This window comes from Pelecanus crispus, chromosome 10 (assembly GCF_030463565.1).
Source record: "Pelecanus crispus isolate bPelCri1 chromosome 10, bPelCri1.pri, whole genome shotgun sequence".
Classification (NCBI taxonomy): Eukaryota; Metazoa; Chordata; class Aves; order Pelecaniformes; family Pelecanidae; genus Pelecanus; species Pelecanus crispus.
This window is the reverse complement of record NC_134652.1, coordinates 22,227,155-22,246,715: the sequence shown is the minus strand read 5'-3', so window position 1 is coordinate 22,246,715 and position 19,561 is coordinate 22,227,155. Positions and strand designations below refer to the sequence as shown.

Sequence of the window (19,561 nt, the reverse complement as noted above, 5' to 3'; positions counted from 1 at the left end):
ACCACAGCAAGAACTGTGCATAGCAAAGTCATCTTTCATTCATGCGCACTTACTAGGTGAAACTTGAAATAATGTGTGCAGTGTCAGCTCACAGACACATCACTTCATTACACGCTTATGCTAGGGGCCAAGCTGAATCATTTTGGTTAAGTACTTAGCTACTGGCTGGCCAGTTAATTTTACAGTCAAATTTTGTACAGTCTATTTAGTTTCTCCCATTTTTAAATAACTGCAACCTCCTGGGGAAATTCTCTAGTAGACCATCTGCTCGTTTCCTATAAATCCTCCTTTCAGACCTTACGCAAATTTCCAAGCTGCCAATCAGAACTTCTTTGATGTCTGGGTGGAAAAAAAAAACCCAACTATTCTGAATTGAAACCTGTAGTACAAAAAGATCAGTTATCCCCTGATCAGTAAAAAACGATAGTAAAGTGGGGCATTTCTCTGCAGTGCATCTCAAGCAGCAGATACACCCTCAGTGCGATGAGCTTTTATGGTCCTTCCTGGCCACAGGTTAGGAAAGGACAGTCATGATCCAGGGACAGTTTCTCATAGAATCATAGAATGCTTTGGGTTGGAAGGGACCTTTAGAGGTCATCTAGCCCAATCCCCCTGCAGTGAGAAGGGACAGCTTTAACCAGATCAGGTTGCTCAGAGCCCCAGCCAACCTGACCTTGAATGTTGCCAGGGATGGGGCCTCCACTACCTCTCTGGGCAACCTGTTCCAGTGCTTCACCACCCTCATTGTAAAAAATGTCTTTCTAATGTCTAGTCTAAATCTATTCTTCTTTAGTTTAAATCCGTTATTCCTTGTCCTGTCACAACAGGCCTTGCTAAAAAGATTGCACCCATCTTTCCTGTAGGCCCCCTTTAAATACTGAAAGGCCACAAAAAGGTCTCCTCATAGCCTTCTCTTCTCTAGGCTGAACAACCCCAACTCTCTCAGTCTGGCCTCATAGGAGAGGTGCTCCAGCCCTCAGATCATTTTGGTGTCCCTCTTCTGGACCCACTCCAACAGGTCCATGTCCTTCCTGTGCTGAGGGCCCCAGAGCTGGACGCAGTACTCCAGGTGAGGTCTCACCAGAGCAGAGTAGAGGCAGAATCACCTCCCTTGACCTGCCGGCCACGCTTCTTTTGATGCAGCCCAGGATACTGTTGGCTTTCGGGGCTGCAAGCGCACATTGCTGGCTCATGTCCAGCTTTTCATCCACCAGTACCCCCAAGTCCTTCTCCACAGGGCTGCTCTCAATCCCTTCATCCCCCAACCTGTACTGATATTGGGGGTTGCCCCGTCCCAGGTGCAGGACCTTGCACTTGGCCTTGTTGAACCTCATGAGGTTCACACAGGCCCACCTCTCCAGCTTGTCCAGGTTCCCTTGGATGACATCTCATCCTTCTGGCGTGTCAACTGCACCACTCAGCTTGGTGTCGTCTGCAAACTTGCTGAGGGTGCACTCAATCCCACTGTCTATGTCATTGATGAAGATGTTAAATACCACCGGTCCCAGTACGGATCCCTGAGGGACCCCACTTGTCACCGGTCTCCATGTGGACATCGAGCCATTGACCACAACCCTCTGGATGTGACCATCCAGCCAATTCCTTACCCACCAAACAGTCCACCCATCAAATCCATATATCCCCAGTTTAGAGAGAAGAATGCTGTGGGGGACCATGTCAAAGGCTTTACAGAAGTCCAAATAGATGACATCCATTGCTTTTCCCTTGTCCACTGATGCAGTCACTCCTTCATAGAAAGCCACTGGGTTGGTCAGGCAGGACTTGCCCTTGGTGAATCCATGCTAGCTGTCTCAAATCACCTCCCTGTCCTCCATGTGCTTGAGCATAGCTTCTAGGAGGATGTGCTCCATGATTTTCCCAGGCACAGAGGTGAGGCTGACAGGTCGGTAGTTCCCAGGGTCCTCCTTTCTTCCCTTTATAAAAATTGGCACAACATTCCCCTTTTTCCAGTCACCAGGGACTTCATCTGACTGCCATGACTTTTCAAATATGATGGAGAGTGGCTTGGCAACTACATCAGCTAATTCCCTCAGGACTCTGGGATGCATCTCATCAGGTCCCATAGACTTGTGTACATTGAGGTTCCTCAGGTGGTCTTGAACCTGATCTTCCCTTACAGTGGGAGGGGCTTTACCCCCCTGGTCCTCATCTTGCGGTCCATCGACTCGGGAGGGGTGAGGAGAGAGGTTGTGGTGAAGACTGAGGCAAAGAAGTTGTTGAGTACCTCCGCTTTCTCCTCGTCTGTTGATACTAGGTCACCATTCTTGTTCATTGGGGGGGTATGCTTTCTTTAACCTTCCTTTTCTGGTTGACATACCTGTAGAAGCCCTTCTTGTTACTTCTTTACATTCCTTTACAAATTCAGCTCCATCCTCACCTTGGCCTTCCTGACCCCCTCCCTACACAACCGGGCAGCTTCCCTGTACTCTTCCCAGGACACCTGTCCCTGCTTCCACTGCCTGTGCAGCTTCCTCTTACTCTTTAGTTTGACCAGCATGTCTTGATTCAGCCATGTGCGCCTCTTCTCTTCCCTGCCTGATTTCTTACACTTGGGGACTGAGAGCTCTTGCACTCTGTGGAAGGTGTCCTTAAAGATCTGCCAGCTCTGTTCGTTCCCCTGTCCCTGAGGACCGTTTCCCAGGGGGTCCTTCTGACTAACTCCTTGAAGAGCTGGAAGTTTGCTTTTCTAAAATTTAGGGTCCTGACTGTACTCTTCGCTTTTCCCATGTCCCTCAGGAGCGTGAACTCCACCAACGCATGATCACTGCAGCCCAGGCTGCCTCCAGTCTTGACATCACCAATGAGCTCACTTGCCATTGGTGACCATCAGGTCTAGTATTGCGTCCCCTCGGGTAGGGGTGTCTATTACCCAGCTTTGGAAGTTATCCTCTATGTTTTCCAGGAATCTCCTGGATTGCCTACAGCTTGCTGTGTTGCTTTTCCAGAAAATGTCAGCGTGGTTGAAGTCCCCCAGCGGGACGAGAGTCTGCAAGCGCAAAGCCTCCCGGAGCTGGAGGAAGAAGGCTTTGACAGCAGGCTCCCCTTGATCAGGCGGCCTGTAGTAGACACCAACCACAAGGTTCCCTTTATTGCCTCTGTCTCTGATTCTTACCCATAAACTTTCGACCTGCTTGTGGCTATTCTTCAGGGACAGCTCTTCACACTGTATTGATTTCTTTATGTAGAGGGCAATACCTCCACCCCTCCTTCCTCGCCTGTCCCTTTGGAACAGCCTGTAGCCATTGATAGCCACATTCCAGTCATGGGATTCGTCCCACCAGGTTTCGGTTATGGCAATCAGGTCATAGCTTTCTAGTAGCACAGCACCTTCCAACTCCTCCTGTTTGTTCCCCATGCTGTGTGTGTTCGTGTAGAGGCATTTCATCTGGGCTGTTGGCCGTGGCACCTTCTCAGTGGAACATCCCTTGTTTCCCTTGGGGTGTTTCATGAAGGTTTCCTTGTTAGCTCCTACTATCTCAGGAGCCCACAGCTCATCTCCGCAAGACTTCAACTGTGTTGCAGCGTCCCCATCATGCCTCTGGGCAACAGGTTGAGGGCTCATAGTAGCACCCCGTCCCTCTAACCATTGTGTACCATCCCACAGCTTGTCACAGGCAAGCCTGGTATGTTCCCTCTCCCCCTTCACATCTAGTTTAAAGCCCTGTCAATGAGTCCTGCAAGCTCCTGAGCAAAGACCCTCTTTCCCCTTTGAGAAGGTTGGTTCCCATTTGATGCCAACAAGCCTGGTGCCATGTAGGCCGTCCCATTGTCAAAAAAACCAAAGCTGTGATGGTGGCACCAGCCACGGAGTCATGTATTAAGAGATTGGATCCGCCTGTTCCTACCAATTTATCTCACCTTTTTAGCTCATTATATCCTCTCCCAAGTTTGTGTGTGCCCAAGCACCTCGTTTGCAACCATCTCAGTTGGTACTGCCTGGGAACAGCTGATGGACTTTTCCCAGGTCTAACCCCGAAGGAGGGTGGAGGGGAAGAAAGAACCAGTTTGGATGGCACAGCATAATGGGGGCAAGACAGGATAAGGAAATGTTAAATACCAAGCAGTGTTTCCTGCCTGTGAATTCTCATAATCATGCTTGTGCAAGCGCTGCACTGCTCCTCTCTGGCTTGTGAAACACTGCAGGCTGTGCAGATCCAATATTACACCAGACTTTTCCTAAACAAACAAAGCTGGAGGGAATTTCAGCAATCAGGAACACACTGAAGGAGCTAACAGAGTTTGATCCAGCAGATGTTTCTCCGAGACTATGTGAATTCCACAGCAGAAAAAAGAAGTGAGGGTTTTGTATCTATTTTTAATGAAATTAGCACCAGTATCCAAACTCTCTACCAAGTGTTAACAAATACCACATAACATCTCATGCTTCCATTGAACAGGCAGAAAGACAGCAGTACCTGCGGACAAGGAGCTGACTTTTGGCTGCTGCCTGTGCCTAATTCAAACACTCGTCACTGCAACAGTAAATTCACAAGGCTGCAAAGCAATATAATGGTGCTTACCCAAGTACTGTGGGTGTCACTAATGCACCTACAAAACAAGAGTGGAGTATAACAATATGGCCTGAAGAATTTTTCCAAAAAGAATTAAAAGACTGATTGCTGGGGGGACACAACAAACAACCTAACAAATCCACAAAAAGCACTTCAGACTAGAGAAAATTGGGTGCTTGAACATGAATGAAAAGGCCAAGCAACTAAGGGGCATATTGAGCTTCCTAAATGGTTTTATTTCCCGTCACATCTACAGTTTTGGCTCTTTGTTCTGCTTTTTGGCCTCAGAAAATATAGCCAAGTTCAGAATAGTGGATTGCACACAAGTTCTCCCCAACAAGACTGTACATGCAGGAACTAGTTAAGACACTTTCACAAACATTTGAGAAATCGAAGGAAAAAAGTAAAAACCAGAACTTTTTTATAAAGAGGAACTGTAAGAGCTTCCTCAGAAGTTCCTCCTGAAAAAAAAAAAGTAGGAAAAAAAAAAAAAAGATCAGATAGATCAGATTCAAAACTCACAACAGATAAAAACTACCTAAATATTGCACAGGAAGAATTCACCAGAAAGTATGCAACAGACATGGGGGTCAGGGATCTGCATTAAACACCCCCAAAAATTCTGGTTATAAACCAGAACCCCAGACTTTACAGTTTTTTCTGTCTTAATGTCTGAACTGAAAAACAGCAGGGCCATAGAAATGGTTTCATCTCGTCTGCCTTCCTTCACTCTTTAATCCACTGAGACTTGTGTGTGCCTTGGCTGGGTTTACTACAGGCAGCAAGACAGAAGTCAGCCTTAAAGAAGGACTTCAACTATCTACTTATTGTTACTGCAGTTGGTTACCCCCATGTCATCCCTGGGGACAGACGGCACAGGGGGGACCAGAGCCTGCGGCCAAATTGCTGGTGGCAGGAAGCTTCCTGACAGTTTGGAGGCAGAGCAGCAGGGCCAGGCAGAGGCGAAAACTGGGAACACTTTCAGGAGATAAGCAGCTACCACCAGTCCTACTCGGCGTGAGACTGGGTGGACTGGGGGGAGTTCAAAATGCTCATAAACCTATGAGCAACAACAACACTTTGTGCTCTCTGCTCTATCGACATTCAAATGGAAACTGAGGTTTATAGATGATAAGGGGAAAAAAGTAGAACAAACCCCAAAGCATTCTATGAAAACAGAATGGCATAGACATATAGCTGGAACCGAAGCTCTGAGGCAGACAACGCAGCCCAGCCTTGCAGGTTGTGTCTCTGAGCTCCTGCCTGCTTGCTCCCAGCCACATTAATGGGAAAGGCCCAGTTTCCCATGGAAACTTCAAGCTCCTATACTTCAGTCAGCTCATTCTAATAACCACTAAAAAGGATCTTTCAAAACAGCATTACTTATTCAGGCTCCAAAACACACGGAACAGTGTAAAAGAAGGCCCTAATACCTGGGTGAGTTATCCACTCCCTGCTAACTCCTGCAGAAGAAACATCCCTCAGACCAGCTGGGCTGAAGATGCAACTGGGAGAAAGCACTGTCTTGCTGCAGACATAGAATCATAGAATGCTTTGGGTTGGAAGGGACCTTTAGAGGTCATCTAGCCCAACCCCCCTGCAGTGAGCAGGGACAGCTTTAACTAGAGCAGGTTGCTCAGAGCCCCAGCCAACCTGACCTGGAATGTTGCCAGGGATGGGGCTTCTACTACCTCTCTGGGCAACCTGTTCCAGTGCTTCACCACCCTCATTGTAAAAAATTTCTTCCTAAATCTACCCTCCTTTAGTTTAAAACCATTACGCCTTGTCCTGTCACAACAGGCCTTGCTAAAAAGATTGTCCCCATCTTTCCTGTAGGCCCTCTTTCAGTACTGAAAGGCCGCAAAAAGGTCTCCCCGCAGCCTTCTCTTCTCCAGGCTGAACAACCCCAACTCTCTCAGCCTGTCCTCATAGGACAGGTGCTCCAGCCCTCGGATCATTTTTGTGGCCCTCCTCTGGACCCGCTCCAAACATGCTTGCCCCATCTGTGTTTTTTTTTTTTTTTGCCAGCCTATTGTCTCTTATTAACATCTCCCTAGTAGTCTCTTTTAGCTCACCAAACTCCAACACTTACTATGTCTGATATGGTAGAGTGTTCCCTTTTATCTCTTTTCCCAAATTTTTCCACCTAAAAATGGAAGAAACGATACCGATAGAAAACATGTTAAATGGCGAAGACCTGGACTTCTGACAGATCTGAACTCGGCCTTGTCAACAGAGAATCAAATGAAGATACTGACGCTGGTTCCACAAGATCAGTGCTAAGCCAGGCATTAGTCAATATTTTCAATAATCATCTGGAAGCCCACTACACGTATTAGCTAATGTGAACAATCCTCATGATACAATCGTGTAGACAAAGGAACTGAAGCACGAAGTAAAGTGGTGACTGCCAGCACGCGAGCTGGTGAAGCAGAGCTGGAAGATGTTGAGTGGCACACATACGGCTGGATGCTGGTGTTAGAGGAAGGCAGGGACTCCCAGGAGGGGCTCCCACTCAGAGTCAACATCAGGGTGCTGGAAAGTACTGCCTTACGCTGTTAACGGGATAATCCCAGATTGCAGTGAGGCATCATGTGCCTCTTCACCAAATTTCTACTGGCAGTCTTAACCTCTAGGTTGGGAAAGAAATTTGGTACATCCTGGAATGGCAGACAATCTCTTGGATAAATTAAGTGTGTATGTGTGGGTGACGGTATTTAATTATGTGGTTATCTACTGTTGTCTCACTTCCTGGGCATATCGAAGCTTGTCCAAGAAGGTTGCAACAAAAGGTAAACACAGCACTGTTACAAACAACCCTGCATACATATAGTAACGATGACTGAAGCAAGACAGCTGCAGAGACCATCCTGCATGAAGATGGAGCACAGGCCTTATGAGGAGCGGCTGAGGGAACTGGGGTTGTTTAGCCTGGAGAAGAGGAGGCTGAGGGGAGACCTCATTGCTCTCTACAACTACCTGAAAGGAGGGTGTAGTGAGGTGGGTGTTGGTCTCTTCTCCCATGTAGTTAGCAACAGGACAAGAGGAAATGGGCTTAAGCTGCGCCAGGTTGGAAATTAGGAAAAATTTCTTTACGGAAAGGGTGGTCAAGAATTGGAACAGGCTGCCCAGAGAGGTGGTGCAGTCACCATCCCTGGAAGTGTTCAAAAAACCGGTAGATGTGGCACTTCAGGACATGGTTTAGTCTAGTCTACCCTTGATTGGCTTAGAGTAGACTTGGTAGTGTAGGTTAATGGTTGGACTGGATGATCTTAAAGGTCTTTTCCAACCTAAACGATTCTATGATTCTATAAGATAGTTGCTAGTAAAGTATAAACCTAGAATATGACCTTTTCAGTAAAACATGCAATCAGAAGAATGAATGAATTGAAAGACTGGTAAGAAACACATAGTTCTGATACCTTCCTGCCCGCTGACAAGATTTCTGTGTTTGTTTGCAGTAAGAATGTGATACAGAGCAGTTGCAAAACCACAACAGAATCACAAACAAAAGACAACTCTCCGTCCTGTGCTCTTGTAGGCTGGACGATATACTCTCCAATGTTACAGCGTTTTATCTAAAAGAAAAACATTTGGCACAAACAGTGTGCTAAAGAGCCATTAAATAAGGAACAGAACACACACACCTTTCCCCCCTCCTCTTTTTTTCTTTTTTCCTTGAAGAATGGGCCTGAAGGTGAAAGCAAAGGCAAAAGAAGTCTTTTGGCTTTTATATGAAGATATTGTAGATCTCTAAGGTTTCATTTCATACTGGAAGTGCATGAGTCAAGAACAGGTAACAACTACAAATGTCTGCTTAGTCAAGAACATCAAGCAGCAAGTAATTTTTCACACCTAAAGCAATTTAGAGTGTACTTTAAAAATAAAAATGGAGCCAAAAATTCCTCCAAAACCCCCACAGGTTCATTGAGGTATTAAGTACAATATACTTAACTAAATGAACAGAACCACACTTTAGTTCCAGTTAACACAGAGAGTGAATTTGACTTGAGAGTTAGAAAAAAATCTGATCAATTTTTTAGAGATAAATAGCCATAGATACTTCTACATCTGTGAGATCTAAAGTAGTGATTTTCCAAGGTATAAGTACTTAGGACTAGGAAATGCTATTATCCTTCAAGGCAGTAAGGCACACTGGAAATCAGTGTCTCCAAATCCAGCTTTGTTACACACTCAGGTAGGCTACACAAAAAATTTAGATGTACATGCCATTTCTTTACTCTAAGGTCCCTGAAAAACCTAAGCATAAGATACAAACTTACTACTGAAAATGATCTAATGTTAAAACTATACCAAAAATTGTTTCCACACTCATAGAATCTGAGTATATGAATATCTGTGCTAAACATGCACGCCTGCAGTTACACTGACAGATGCGTAATGTGCGTGCAAAGCACTTAGTGACATGGTCTCAGACTCTTGCCTCCAGGAACACCATAGATGCTGCACCCTTATAGAGCATGGTAGGAGCACACAGCATGCAGTTAGTGCAGGGGTGAAGCCAAATGCTGCAGATGTGAGGACAGTGCTCTCCCTGACCCACACAGCCACCTGTTGTCAGGTGCACAAGGCATCACAGAATCATAGAATCGTTGAATTGTTTAGGTTGGAAAAGACCTTTAAGATCATCCAGTCCAACCATTAACCTAACACTACCAAGTCCACCACTAAACCAATTAAGGGTAGAGTAACAATTTCATGTTTCCTGGCTTAGTGGCTGGATTATTTATAATGAAAGTAAAAACTAGGAATCATTAAGGTTGGAAACGATCTCTAAGATCATCAGTCCAATCATCAGATGCAGTCTACATTCAAGCATATGAAAACATTACAAATGGGCCACTTTTACTCATTTGCATCAACATCAAAGTAGTGCTTGTTTACAAGAAGAGAGAATTGGGTTGTAAATAAACTTGGACCTCCATAAATAGGTGATCCCATTCTTCCCTTTGTCTTTGAAGATGTCAAAATTCAGCTCTTGACTCCTAGAAAATTAAATTCTGAATTTCAGCCACAGACCTCACGGAACATACAGCTGGGCTTGCTCAGTAACAAAAACATGCTTTGACTTGTGGCTGTCATGAAAAATCTCCATAAGCAACTTCCTAAAACAGGAGCAATGTCTGCTACCAAAGAGAAACATGTTTAGTAGCAGATGAGAGACCATAACTTCTGGGACCAAGAGCCTCCGAATGGATCCCAAAGGTGGATTTTGTTTCTAGGTGTGAGGACTATTGACTCAGAAGGCTATACTCCTAAAGAGCTTAGATTTCAGCAAAGCATGGAGGAGCAATTTCTGAAGAAAAACTTCCCCCACCTCCATCAAGAATTCTTCATAAATGACATAAAGGCCAAGCAGAATTACCTAAATTCAGGGGTGCAAATCTAAGGCTGTATATAACTTCTCAGAAGTTACACCTTTAAACTGCTGGAGTATAGGGTTTAAAGGGAAATCAGCAACTTGAAAGCCAGACACAGTTTTAAAAACTCTAAAGTTGGAGTACTGTGAGAGTGCCACACCACAGCATGCCTCCCTGGCAGAATCGTTAGTCTTTGTTCTTCTCTCAAAAACCCTCCCTAAACAAAACCAAAAAAAGCCCCAAACAACCCAAAACCCAACCTACTTTAAGTATTTCACCAGGTAAAGAAACACACCTGTCTGAAAGAGCAAACCACAAAGTCACTTGCTATGCATCAATGCATGAGGCAAAACATCCTATAGGAGAAAAACCCCTGTACTTCTGGTGTCTCTTATTTACAGCAATTACCTTTAAGAAACAAAGAACTTTAAAAATTGGTTTGCAGGAAACTGACAGCATCACTTTAAAGAAACAGTATAGCCACTGGATGATAAAAATCACTGCAAAGTATGAGTAGGACCTTGAGCCATGTTTTTGTGGAGCTGTGATGATTTCAGAGGCACTCTGTACTGACGCAGATATTTGTACGCACATACAACTCACTATGGGATCATGGGTGACACACACTTCTCATTAGAAAGCAAACAAGCAAGCATGCTTTTGCCTGGGAAGAAAAAATATAAACCCTAAGAGCATGAGCTCAGATCCAGGGCTGCTTTTATGGAAAGCTGTTGCACATTAACATACACCAGAAACATCAACAGACCTGCAAAACACCACCACCAACTTGGCTATCACATAATTAAACACCAGCACTTATTTTATAAAATCGTATTTTTCCAAGAATGACACTCAGCTTGTTCAAGTGAACTGCTAGTGAAAGCTAGACAGAGATTGTGTTAATATCAGAGAGGTGGTTTAAGGATTCAGGTTAATGCAACAGCTACAGATCATAATAATTAACTGTAAGTTTCTGGTCTTGAGACACCAAAGCAAGGAGTTCACATGTAGTAAGCAGACAAAATCAAAACAGAGATCATATAAAAATGAGTCTGATTACAAGCAAACAAAAAACCTGAAACAACTTCTCTGAAGCATCACTACATAAAAAAAACCCTGCTGCTGTATCAACGGCTGTTAGTTTTTGTAATGTTTACGGAATTTTTAAAAGAAAGAGTTTTCTCCTCCTTCAAATCCCTTTCAGAAACCACTTCCCGCAGTTTGTCTTTCATAATTCATCTCCACTCAGAAACCATCTGCTCCTTTCCTCAAACACACATGCTGCACACACTCCAAGACAAACACAATGCAGAATCAAACGTCATGATCCGACTTTTTTTTGTTAGGCCTGCTCGAGCAGGAGCAGCTCCCTCTCTCCCTCCCTCCCGCTTCCTGCCTCCTCTCTTTCCCCTTCACCAGGGGTTTGCTGGGAAGCAGCATGCTCTAGCTTGCAAGAGCAGGGTTTGAGAGGACCAGCTTCCCACCCTGCACACAAACACAAGAGCAGAATTTGGGAAAGTCACAGCATTTTGCAAGTTCACCATGACAGAGATCAAGTGATGCCTACCTGCAGGAAGACCCTCCCATTCTGCAGCAGAGGTTTGGGCCAGCTCAGCTGAACCAGCTGCAGAGTGGGACTCTGGCAAAACAGTCATCTCAAAGGACCTAGTGACAAACACTTCCAGCTGCCCAGCTTTTATCCACAGACCTGAAGCCCTAGGCTAGTCAGCAGTGCTAGCCCTCTCTGACAGATGGGAGGAAGGATAGTGCAGGCACCCAAGGGACTTGCCCGACACCATCTAGCAGAGCAGTAAGAGACAAACAAATTAAATCCCAGATTCCCCTGGTTTAATCCATGCCTGGCTGCTCTCTGTGTGCTTCTTGCCAGCTCTCCAGGTACCACGCAGAAGGGGAGGTTAGTGGTGCTCTTGCCAGGAACACGTGGGAGAGAAGAAAGCCCTGAAGCTGGCAAGGGGTGGCAATGGCAGCAACTGCCCATGGGGAGAAGGCAGGAAGGCAGGCAAGGGCAGAAGGAGCACCTCAGGCATTCACACCACCACAAGATGCCAAGAAGTTTATAGGAGTAAAGAAATAGGCAATGCCCTGTGAGAGCGTGTTCGCAGGGACACCTGACAGCAACTGCAAAGTGCTATGCCCAGAAAGGCTTTGATGCAAGCAACAGCTAAGTCATTTCGACAAGCACAAGAACGACTCTCCTAATAACCGAAAGGAGAGATCACAAGCAGGGTGGTGTTCAAGCGTGTACAAATGCACCTGTGGAGAAAAGAGAGGTATTTGGCGTGAAGCAGTTTCTGAAGCAATTTCTCAAGCAATTTTCCTATTTACTTAGTGCTCCTCAATAGACAGTTTACCTGCTAAAGGTAAATCGGAGTGAGAGTATATTCAGGCAGCTGCTCTTACACAGACGTACTAAAATGTCTGGTTTAGCATAGAAATCAGCCATGGAAATATCACGTGCTCAGCACAACAGCATCGCTGCAGGGATACAGTCCAGAAGCATGTTACAACTGTCTCAGTCATCTGGCGTATTCTCAAATGAGGAGGTCTGGGAAATATTCCTACCTGCTCCCAGACTGCAGAAACGAAAGCATTTTCACTGCAGCTCTTCAGGGCTGCTTCTGTCACAGGTTGTCTGCTCTGCCAAAAAATTGTCTAATTGCTACTTTTTAAAAAGTGGGAAGTGCAACATCAACTTTTTCTGAGAAATGCTTTATGATCCGTTGAAAACATGCTAAGTAAAAGCCAAGGTTTGAATTATCAGGAAAGGACTTTGCAATTCCTACTTTGCGGCTAAGCCTATAAGCAGTACAGCAAGAGACATACTCTGCTTCCCATGAAGAGTTAAAGGATACTCAGACAAAAATTCTTCAATAGTTAACCATTTTCTATACGAAGCCAATTTAATAAAGAAAGAATGCCAGGCACAGTGTTAATACACTACATAGCTACACATAAACACACAAATCTCAGGATAAAAATAATAAGGGGTGAAATTCTCAAAGGATTTGCAGCCTGGCTGCTTAATGAATGATTTGGTTCAATGGTCAAGCGAAACCAAACACACACACACGCAGCCTTACAAATGCCTGAGTATTTGGATCAAGTTCAGCCAGTCAGAGCCCACATTCACAGCTCAAAGTCCAAAAAGTAAATTAAAAAGGTCACAGAGTACTTCCGTACCTTAAAAACAATATAAGAGCTCTCAACATGTCACGCTGGATTCAACAACGTAAAGCATGCACCTTTATATTGTGCTACTGATCTATGACTAAAAATTCTTGCAAATGCATCTATTGCTTTTTCTTCTTCTTCAAGTAAGTCCTGCTTTTCCAGTAAGATTTGGCTTATTTGAATCAACAGGCCATAGTGCCTTTCGTGTTACAGGATGCAAGAGATAGAATCATAGAATCGTTTAGGTTGGAAAAGACCTTTAAGACCATCCAGTCCAACCATTAACCTAACACTACCAAGTTCACCACTAAACCCATTAAGGGCAGAGTAATAATTTCATGTTTCCTGGCTTGGTGGAGGTCATTAAGAAGGCAGAAGAAAGTTAGCAAGGTGCAGCACAATGTACTTCTCTCACCATAATTTCATCCACACAAATTAAGTAGTCGTAGTATCTGCAAGATGACAGCTTTGAGAAGCACCTGGAGATGTTTGATACGATCATAGCATCTCTGCTGAGCACACAGCAGCCAGTAATACTACACAGCACTAGGAAGACAAGAAGGTAGTTCCTCTAGAGCAGAGGACAGAAGAGAGTTTTGGTCAATCAAGTAGAACTAACAAGTTTAAATTTGACTAGCATATTCATCTGCTTCTGTGACAAATGCTATGTGACCTTTGATGACAACTCAGTAATTGCTTCCCAGGTCCAGGCCATTGAGAAGAAAGAGTACTGCGCACCCAGAATGACTTGCACCAGCATCTCATGCTCTCTCATTCAAACACTGATCCTGTCCATCCCTGATCTGCTTATGGGATCTGCAGAGATCATAGCACAGGAGGCCACGGTTATGAAGTTACTCAAACATTTTTAGAAGAGCAGTGTAAAAGCTATTGCTCAGGCAGCTTCACTCACTGCAGTAACGTTTACTAAGAACTTGTGGTACACAGCAGTCTGCTTCAGCAAGCGAGGCACAAAGCCCTCAGATAGGCACTGCTGTAACAAAACAAAACCAGAGCAACACCTCAACCACATGCCATCATTGGGTCCTCATTTCCAGTCCAAATCTTGGGAGCTGTTAGCTTTTGGATATGTTAGGAAACATTGCTGCCAGTGTGTTATCCACCAAACAGGGGTGGGGGGGTTGCAGCATCTCACAAACAATAGAGTGACTCTCCCTTAAATCAGGTAAGTATGAAGCTATTCCTAGTAAAGGATAAGTAAGAAGCTAATGATGGTTATTAATAGGCCTTAAAGCTAACAGTTCATCTGAGTTAAATGCAAGAGTAATAATCCCTTTATGACCTTCTCCATGTTTACTGGGGAAATGGACAAAGTTTCATGAAAGATTCCTGTTAACCACAGTTTTCAACTATTTCAAATCTTGAAAATTACACTAACCTGAATCAGAATCTACCAGGGTCTGCTATTTATACATATCACTGAAGACTTAAGACAGAAATGGTAGGCAGGAGCTTTGCCTTTTATCACCTGTTCAAATTCAGTAGGATCTTTGCCCCAGACTTCCACAGGTATTGAATCTACCTGTTCATCTGCCATGAGGCATGCCTAGGGACTACAGATCACCCAGTTTGAGAAACTGGATTGCAGTGATAAAGGTGGTAAAGATTTCTTGCTGTTCTTCACTGTTAGTCACAAATCATTAGCCCAGAAAACTTGCTCTTGTAACAAGAAAAACTATTATTAAAACCAGTCAAGCCTTAACCTGAAATACAAGAGCTACATCTTGACCAGAAGCATGAAGGAGAAGAAACAGTAAGAGATCTGAACTGTTCAGCTTGAGAATTTTTCCTCTGCACCTCTACTACAAATGTGGGTAATTAAGCACATCCATAATCACAAAAGATAAGAGAATAGGATATAAAGCATCTTCCTTCTGGGGAATAAGACAAGAAACTGATCTTTCACAGACTGGCAAAGTTCCCTCTTTAGGCACACTGGTACTTCATTTTCTTCCGCTGTGCTTCTTGCGCCTTTCCTCTGAAGGACTTGTACGATGCAGGATGCAGGTACAGAGAAGCCAAAGGTCTAGTTTGAAATAGCAAGAACAAAAGCAAGCCAAAATTTCATCTGCTAGCTGACACTCTACCTTTATTTGCCTTGGCTTTCACCAGAGCTTGGTAATAACCAGGGGAGATATATACATGATCCTGCTCAGTCTACAAAGCACACACCTGGCAATGCACTTGGTCTAAGAACACAGCTTGGTATTACAAAGCAAACCTACATAATTTAGCTTTGAAGTAGTAATATTGGTTTTGATTGTGGTTTGGGGTTTGTTTGATTTTGTTCAGATTGGCAAGTGGCTTTGTACAACTCAAAAACATTTTAAGACCACAGTGTACACATTTGTTTGAGGTGCTTACTGTTGTTCCTACACAGAAAAGGTAAAGAGCGTTTCTATTACATAGTAAAGATAAGGTAAGAAAATCATGGCACTTGAACCAAACTGTGAAATGTCGTTATTTGCTCCAGAAAAACTGTTGTATGTGTTTGCAGAAATCCATGAGAACTGCACCTACGCCATCTGCAACACGAAGAAATAATTGTGAGCTCTGTTGCGTAATGGAAAGTTACGCAACTGAAATATGAAAGTACTGAAGTTCACTGACTTTGTACTGAAGTTACAAAACTGAAAGGCAAATGCCTTCTTTCTCAGTTTTACCTAGTGTCCTTCTCTTGTACAGCAGATGTTACCTAGGGCACAAAAATAATCTACAACTGCTCATCAGATTTGCTCAACACAGGATCATGCTCACTCTGCATGCTGCTCTTTATCTTGCAGCGGTTTCTACCTCAAACGGAAAACAGGCATTTTGAAGTGATTAAGGCAGAGATAATCTACAATTTCTTTCTCTTGCACCCTATCTCCCCTTTACTTATACTTTAAATATAAGCAAAAAACTCACAGTCATGGCCAGCGGGTCCTGATTGCACCCAAGGGTTGACAGGGACTCTGACTAGCAAGTAGCCTTGAATGTCCTAACTGATGCAATATGAAAATTTAACTGGATTGGTCAAAGTCAGCACATTAACAACTTCACTGCCCTCCAGCTCATTCGTTAGATCCAGCATTAAAGGTTAACACCAGAAGCAATGCAGTTTGCAGGAGCAGGGAAGAGCGCACAGGGGCCAGGCTGTGATTCACGTGCACAGTGTCAGTATAGCTGTGTGTCAAGGACAGCAGACAGTTCACCCAGCGCTCCAGCTGTTCCAGCTCGGGTTTTGGCAGGACACAGGACACTTGGAGGATAAATTCTTATGCTTACGGAGACAGGAAGGACAAGACTTGAGAAACATGAAGTGTTTCCAGGTTAGCCGAATTTATTGCCTGCATAGTCCCAGTCCCCATTATTTCCTCTGCAATATTGCACGTATTTAAATAAACATTCTGTTCTGTTTCAAATGTCTAAAGTCGTGAAAGTACAATAGCAGCCTGGCAAGGGAAACAATATCAACACTTCAACTAGTTATCATGAAGGAAACACAGGGGAGATTTGTTAACACTGAAGTCGCTGTGTCAGAAATGAAGAACAGGTTTAGAAGGACACTTGGGACTCCCACTTCTGGACTCACTGCATGGTCAGAGTTACCACAAGTTGTTTTGATCTGATCAGCCTCCTAATCCCCATCACCCCAGGGGAGGGTAGTCAATTCACAGCACTGCCCTGCATTTGGCAGAGGGGCTGTTTCTCTCAGCCCGTACAGTTTCTATATGGGAGGGAACCAAAGGGGAGAAACAGCAGAGCCCTCTTACCTAGAGAGCTGCCCTGATGGTGACTACGTGCAACAGGTGGGAAGTGAGAGATTCCAGCAGACTCCTGAGACAAGGTGCTGCATGGATTTGGAGCACCTCATCTGTGAAGACAACTTCTTGCCTAGTCCTGGCAACCAAAAGCAGCAGTGTGCCAGCCTCATTAATTACTGGTTTAAGAATCTGAGGGGCTAGAATCTATTTTAAGAGGTTACTAAGAAGACTCCAAAAAAATAACAATGGGACAATTTATTTTTACTGACTCACCGGTGACTTTGGTAGGTGCAATCTGGACAACTGACAGGTGAGAAGGGTAGTCAGAGCAGATGATCCTAACCCATCAGAAACAACTTCTTTTACCCTACCCAAAGTTAGTCTCAGTGAAGCCCTTTCTGCACCATGACCGTGCCCTTCCACCAAACAGGGGTGGGGCCCTTAAGTATAAGTCCCTTATACTTAAACTACACCCTATCTGTAATCAGTATCACCCTAGATCTCCTCAGAATTAACCATTGCTGAGCCATCCACAAAACAAGCCCTGCAGTTGTGCCATCGTGTGAATGTTCTCTTGACCTGATTAGTTGACGCAAAGCTAAAAAACCACAGAGGTTTCTGTGGAACTGAGGGATAGTGTAATATTCAATGCAACACAGTGTACACTAACACATGACGCACACTAAGGTCTTTGGGTTTGATCAGAGACACAGTCCGGGGTAAATAAGGTTGACATGTGAAGACTAGACACAGTATGTTATTAAAAATTATTAAGTAGCCTATTAATAAGATTCTATTACACTTAAAATCATTAGATACTTCAGATATTTTTCCATTCTGTTTCTCATTAGCATCAAAACAAGACCTCAAAATTATTCCATTCACACACATGCTCCCAGGTTAAGAATACAAGTCATATCTCCAGAAAACAGCATGGTAAGTATACATATGGGTGTGTGTTTCCTTCCTTATGATATTCCAGTCAATACGAACCACAACACGGCTACTAGATGCTGCCAAGAGCAAAGGAAAACAGGATGCATGGCTGACTGCATATAGGGGTTCACACCCCATACTATTTTTCTTTTAGAAAGGTAAAATACACCTGTAATAGCTTCCGTGACAACAGCGCTAGAGCCATCATCCAAAATCCCTACCTGCCTTGAATTGTTATGCAAAATAGAAGGTCGTAGCTTGCATTTTGCAGAAGTTACTCAACAACAATTTCTAGAATTTTGCAGCCAGCTGCTTTAAAATAGCAAATATGAGAATAAATACATAATTTGGTAACATTCACCTTCACTAAAAGCAGCAGTCATGCAAGGAGTTGGAACTTTGGAACAGAATCAGGTCTGATTTGATAACCCCTATCATTTTATACTTAGATAGCTTCCTGTGAAAAATCAAGCATATCTGACAGTACCTGTTCCTCTTTTTCTTTGGTCTTGCTCCTGGAGACTCTGGAAGAGGTAACATCCTGAGCTGGAATGACAGAGATTTGATGCAGTGGCATGTTCATCACACCGCCTTGTTTGGTCCTATCATTTACAGGAAGGAGGCTTGAAGGTAGCACTCATTCGGTGCCATTGTCAGGCCTTGCACCTAAAAAATAAAAATATTAGATGATGTTAAAGTAGCTTGAAATGCAACTATTTCTAAACCAAATCTAAGCCATCAATTGGACCAAGGTGCACTTATTTTCTGTCTGTATTCTGAACAGGAGAGAGTTTGGTGCACTGGCTGGGTGAGAAAAGACACAGGAGTTTTAAGAGCTAGAACTAGACAAGTCAGAGCACAATTTATGCAAATGAATAAATAAATAAATAATCAACCAGTTCTGAAAGAGGTCTGAGAGCAGAGCCGAAGGGCAGGGATCATGCTCGAGTCTGTGTGGATAGGGAGGAGGAAGAAGAGCAGCTCTCCAAGCTGAGCAGCCAGAACACGCTGCCTGGAGGTGTGGAGAGCAAAGCTCGTGCAGGTAGTTTTCTCAACTGCCAACCCCACCACACTGGATCAAACTGCCTCAGGCAGCATCCCAAATCAGGCTGAATGCAATAGCTTTGGTTAAAAACAGTCAGCGGCCTGCATTTGGCTCCTGTCATTCATATAAACACGTACCAGCTGGCAATAGGAAGGTGCATCACGTGAGCTCTTCCTTTCTTAAGGCTATTAGAGAATAATATAATCAAAATCCCTTGCTAGGAATCGGGAATCCACAGGACTACACGCACTTTATCCTTCTTTTACTAATAAAACAGGGAAGCATTACACATAGGAAAGACAGCGACAGACATAAATTAGCCAAAATTGGCAATACTAATCTGAAAGGCAGGCATAATTAGCCATACCTTTTATTAGATTAGTGAAGTTACATTAAGTAAAAAGCTTTTTGAAACACGAAGGATCATGGAGTGTTTATTTGGAACGTAACCTGCCACAAATGAGACACAATCAATTGTGTTTAAAGAAAGGATTAGAAGGGAATTAACACAGCAGGGACTATACTAAATAGGGCAACTGCATGATGCACTGTTCTTCTGTTTCCATAACATATCAACTTTTTGTTTGTTTGTTTTTGAATCTGTGACAGCAGAAACCAGAGAATAGGTAGATGGCCTATATATTATGTTGCTTAACAATTTAGAAGTAGTATAGCCTAGCACTTAGTGCATACCCTTAACTTATATTG

At 43.9% G+C, this 19,561-nt stretch overlaps 1 protein-coding gene across 2 annotated transcripts in view; it reads right to left on the bottom strand.

Annotated features, from left to right (window-relative positions):
- MARCHF8 (membrane associated ring-CH-type finger 8) overlaps positions 1 to 18,458 on the bottom strand; it is a 79,459-nt gene extending 61,001 nt beyond the window's left edge. For both annotated transcript variants that reach the window (XM_075717438.1, XM_075717440.1), the window contains exon 1: positions 18,296 to 18,458. In XM_075717438.1, the coding sequence (XP_075573553.1) occupies positions 18,296 to 18,391 (96 nt within the window). In that variant the 5' untranslated portion in view covers positions 18,392 to 18,458. The remainder of the gene's footprint in view (positions 1 to 18,295) is intronic.
- Between the last annotated feature and the right edge of the window lie 1,103 nt (positions 18,459 to 19,561).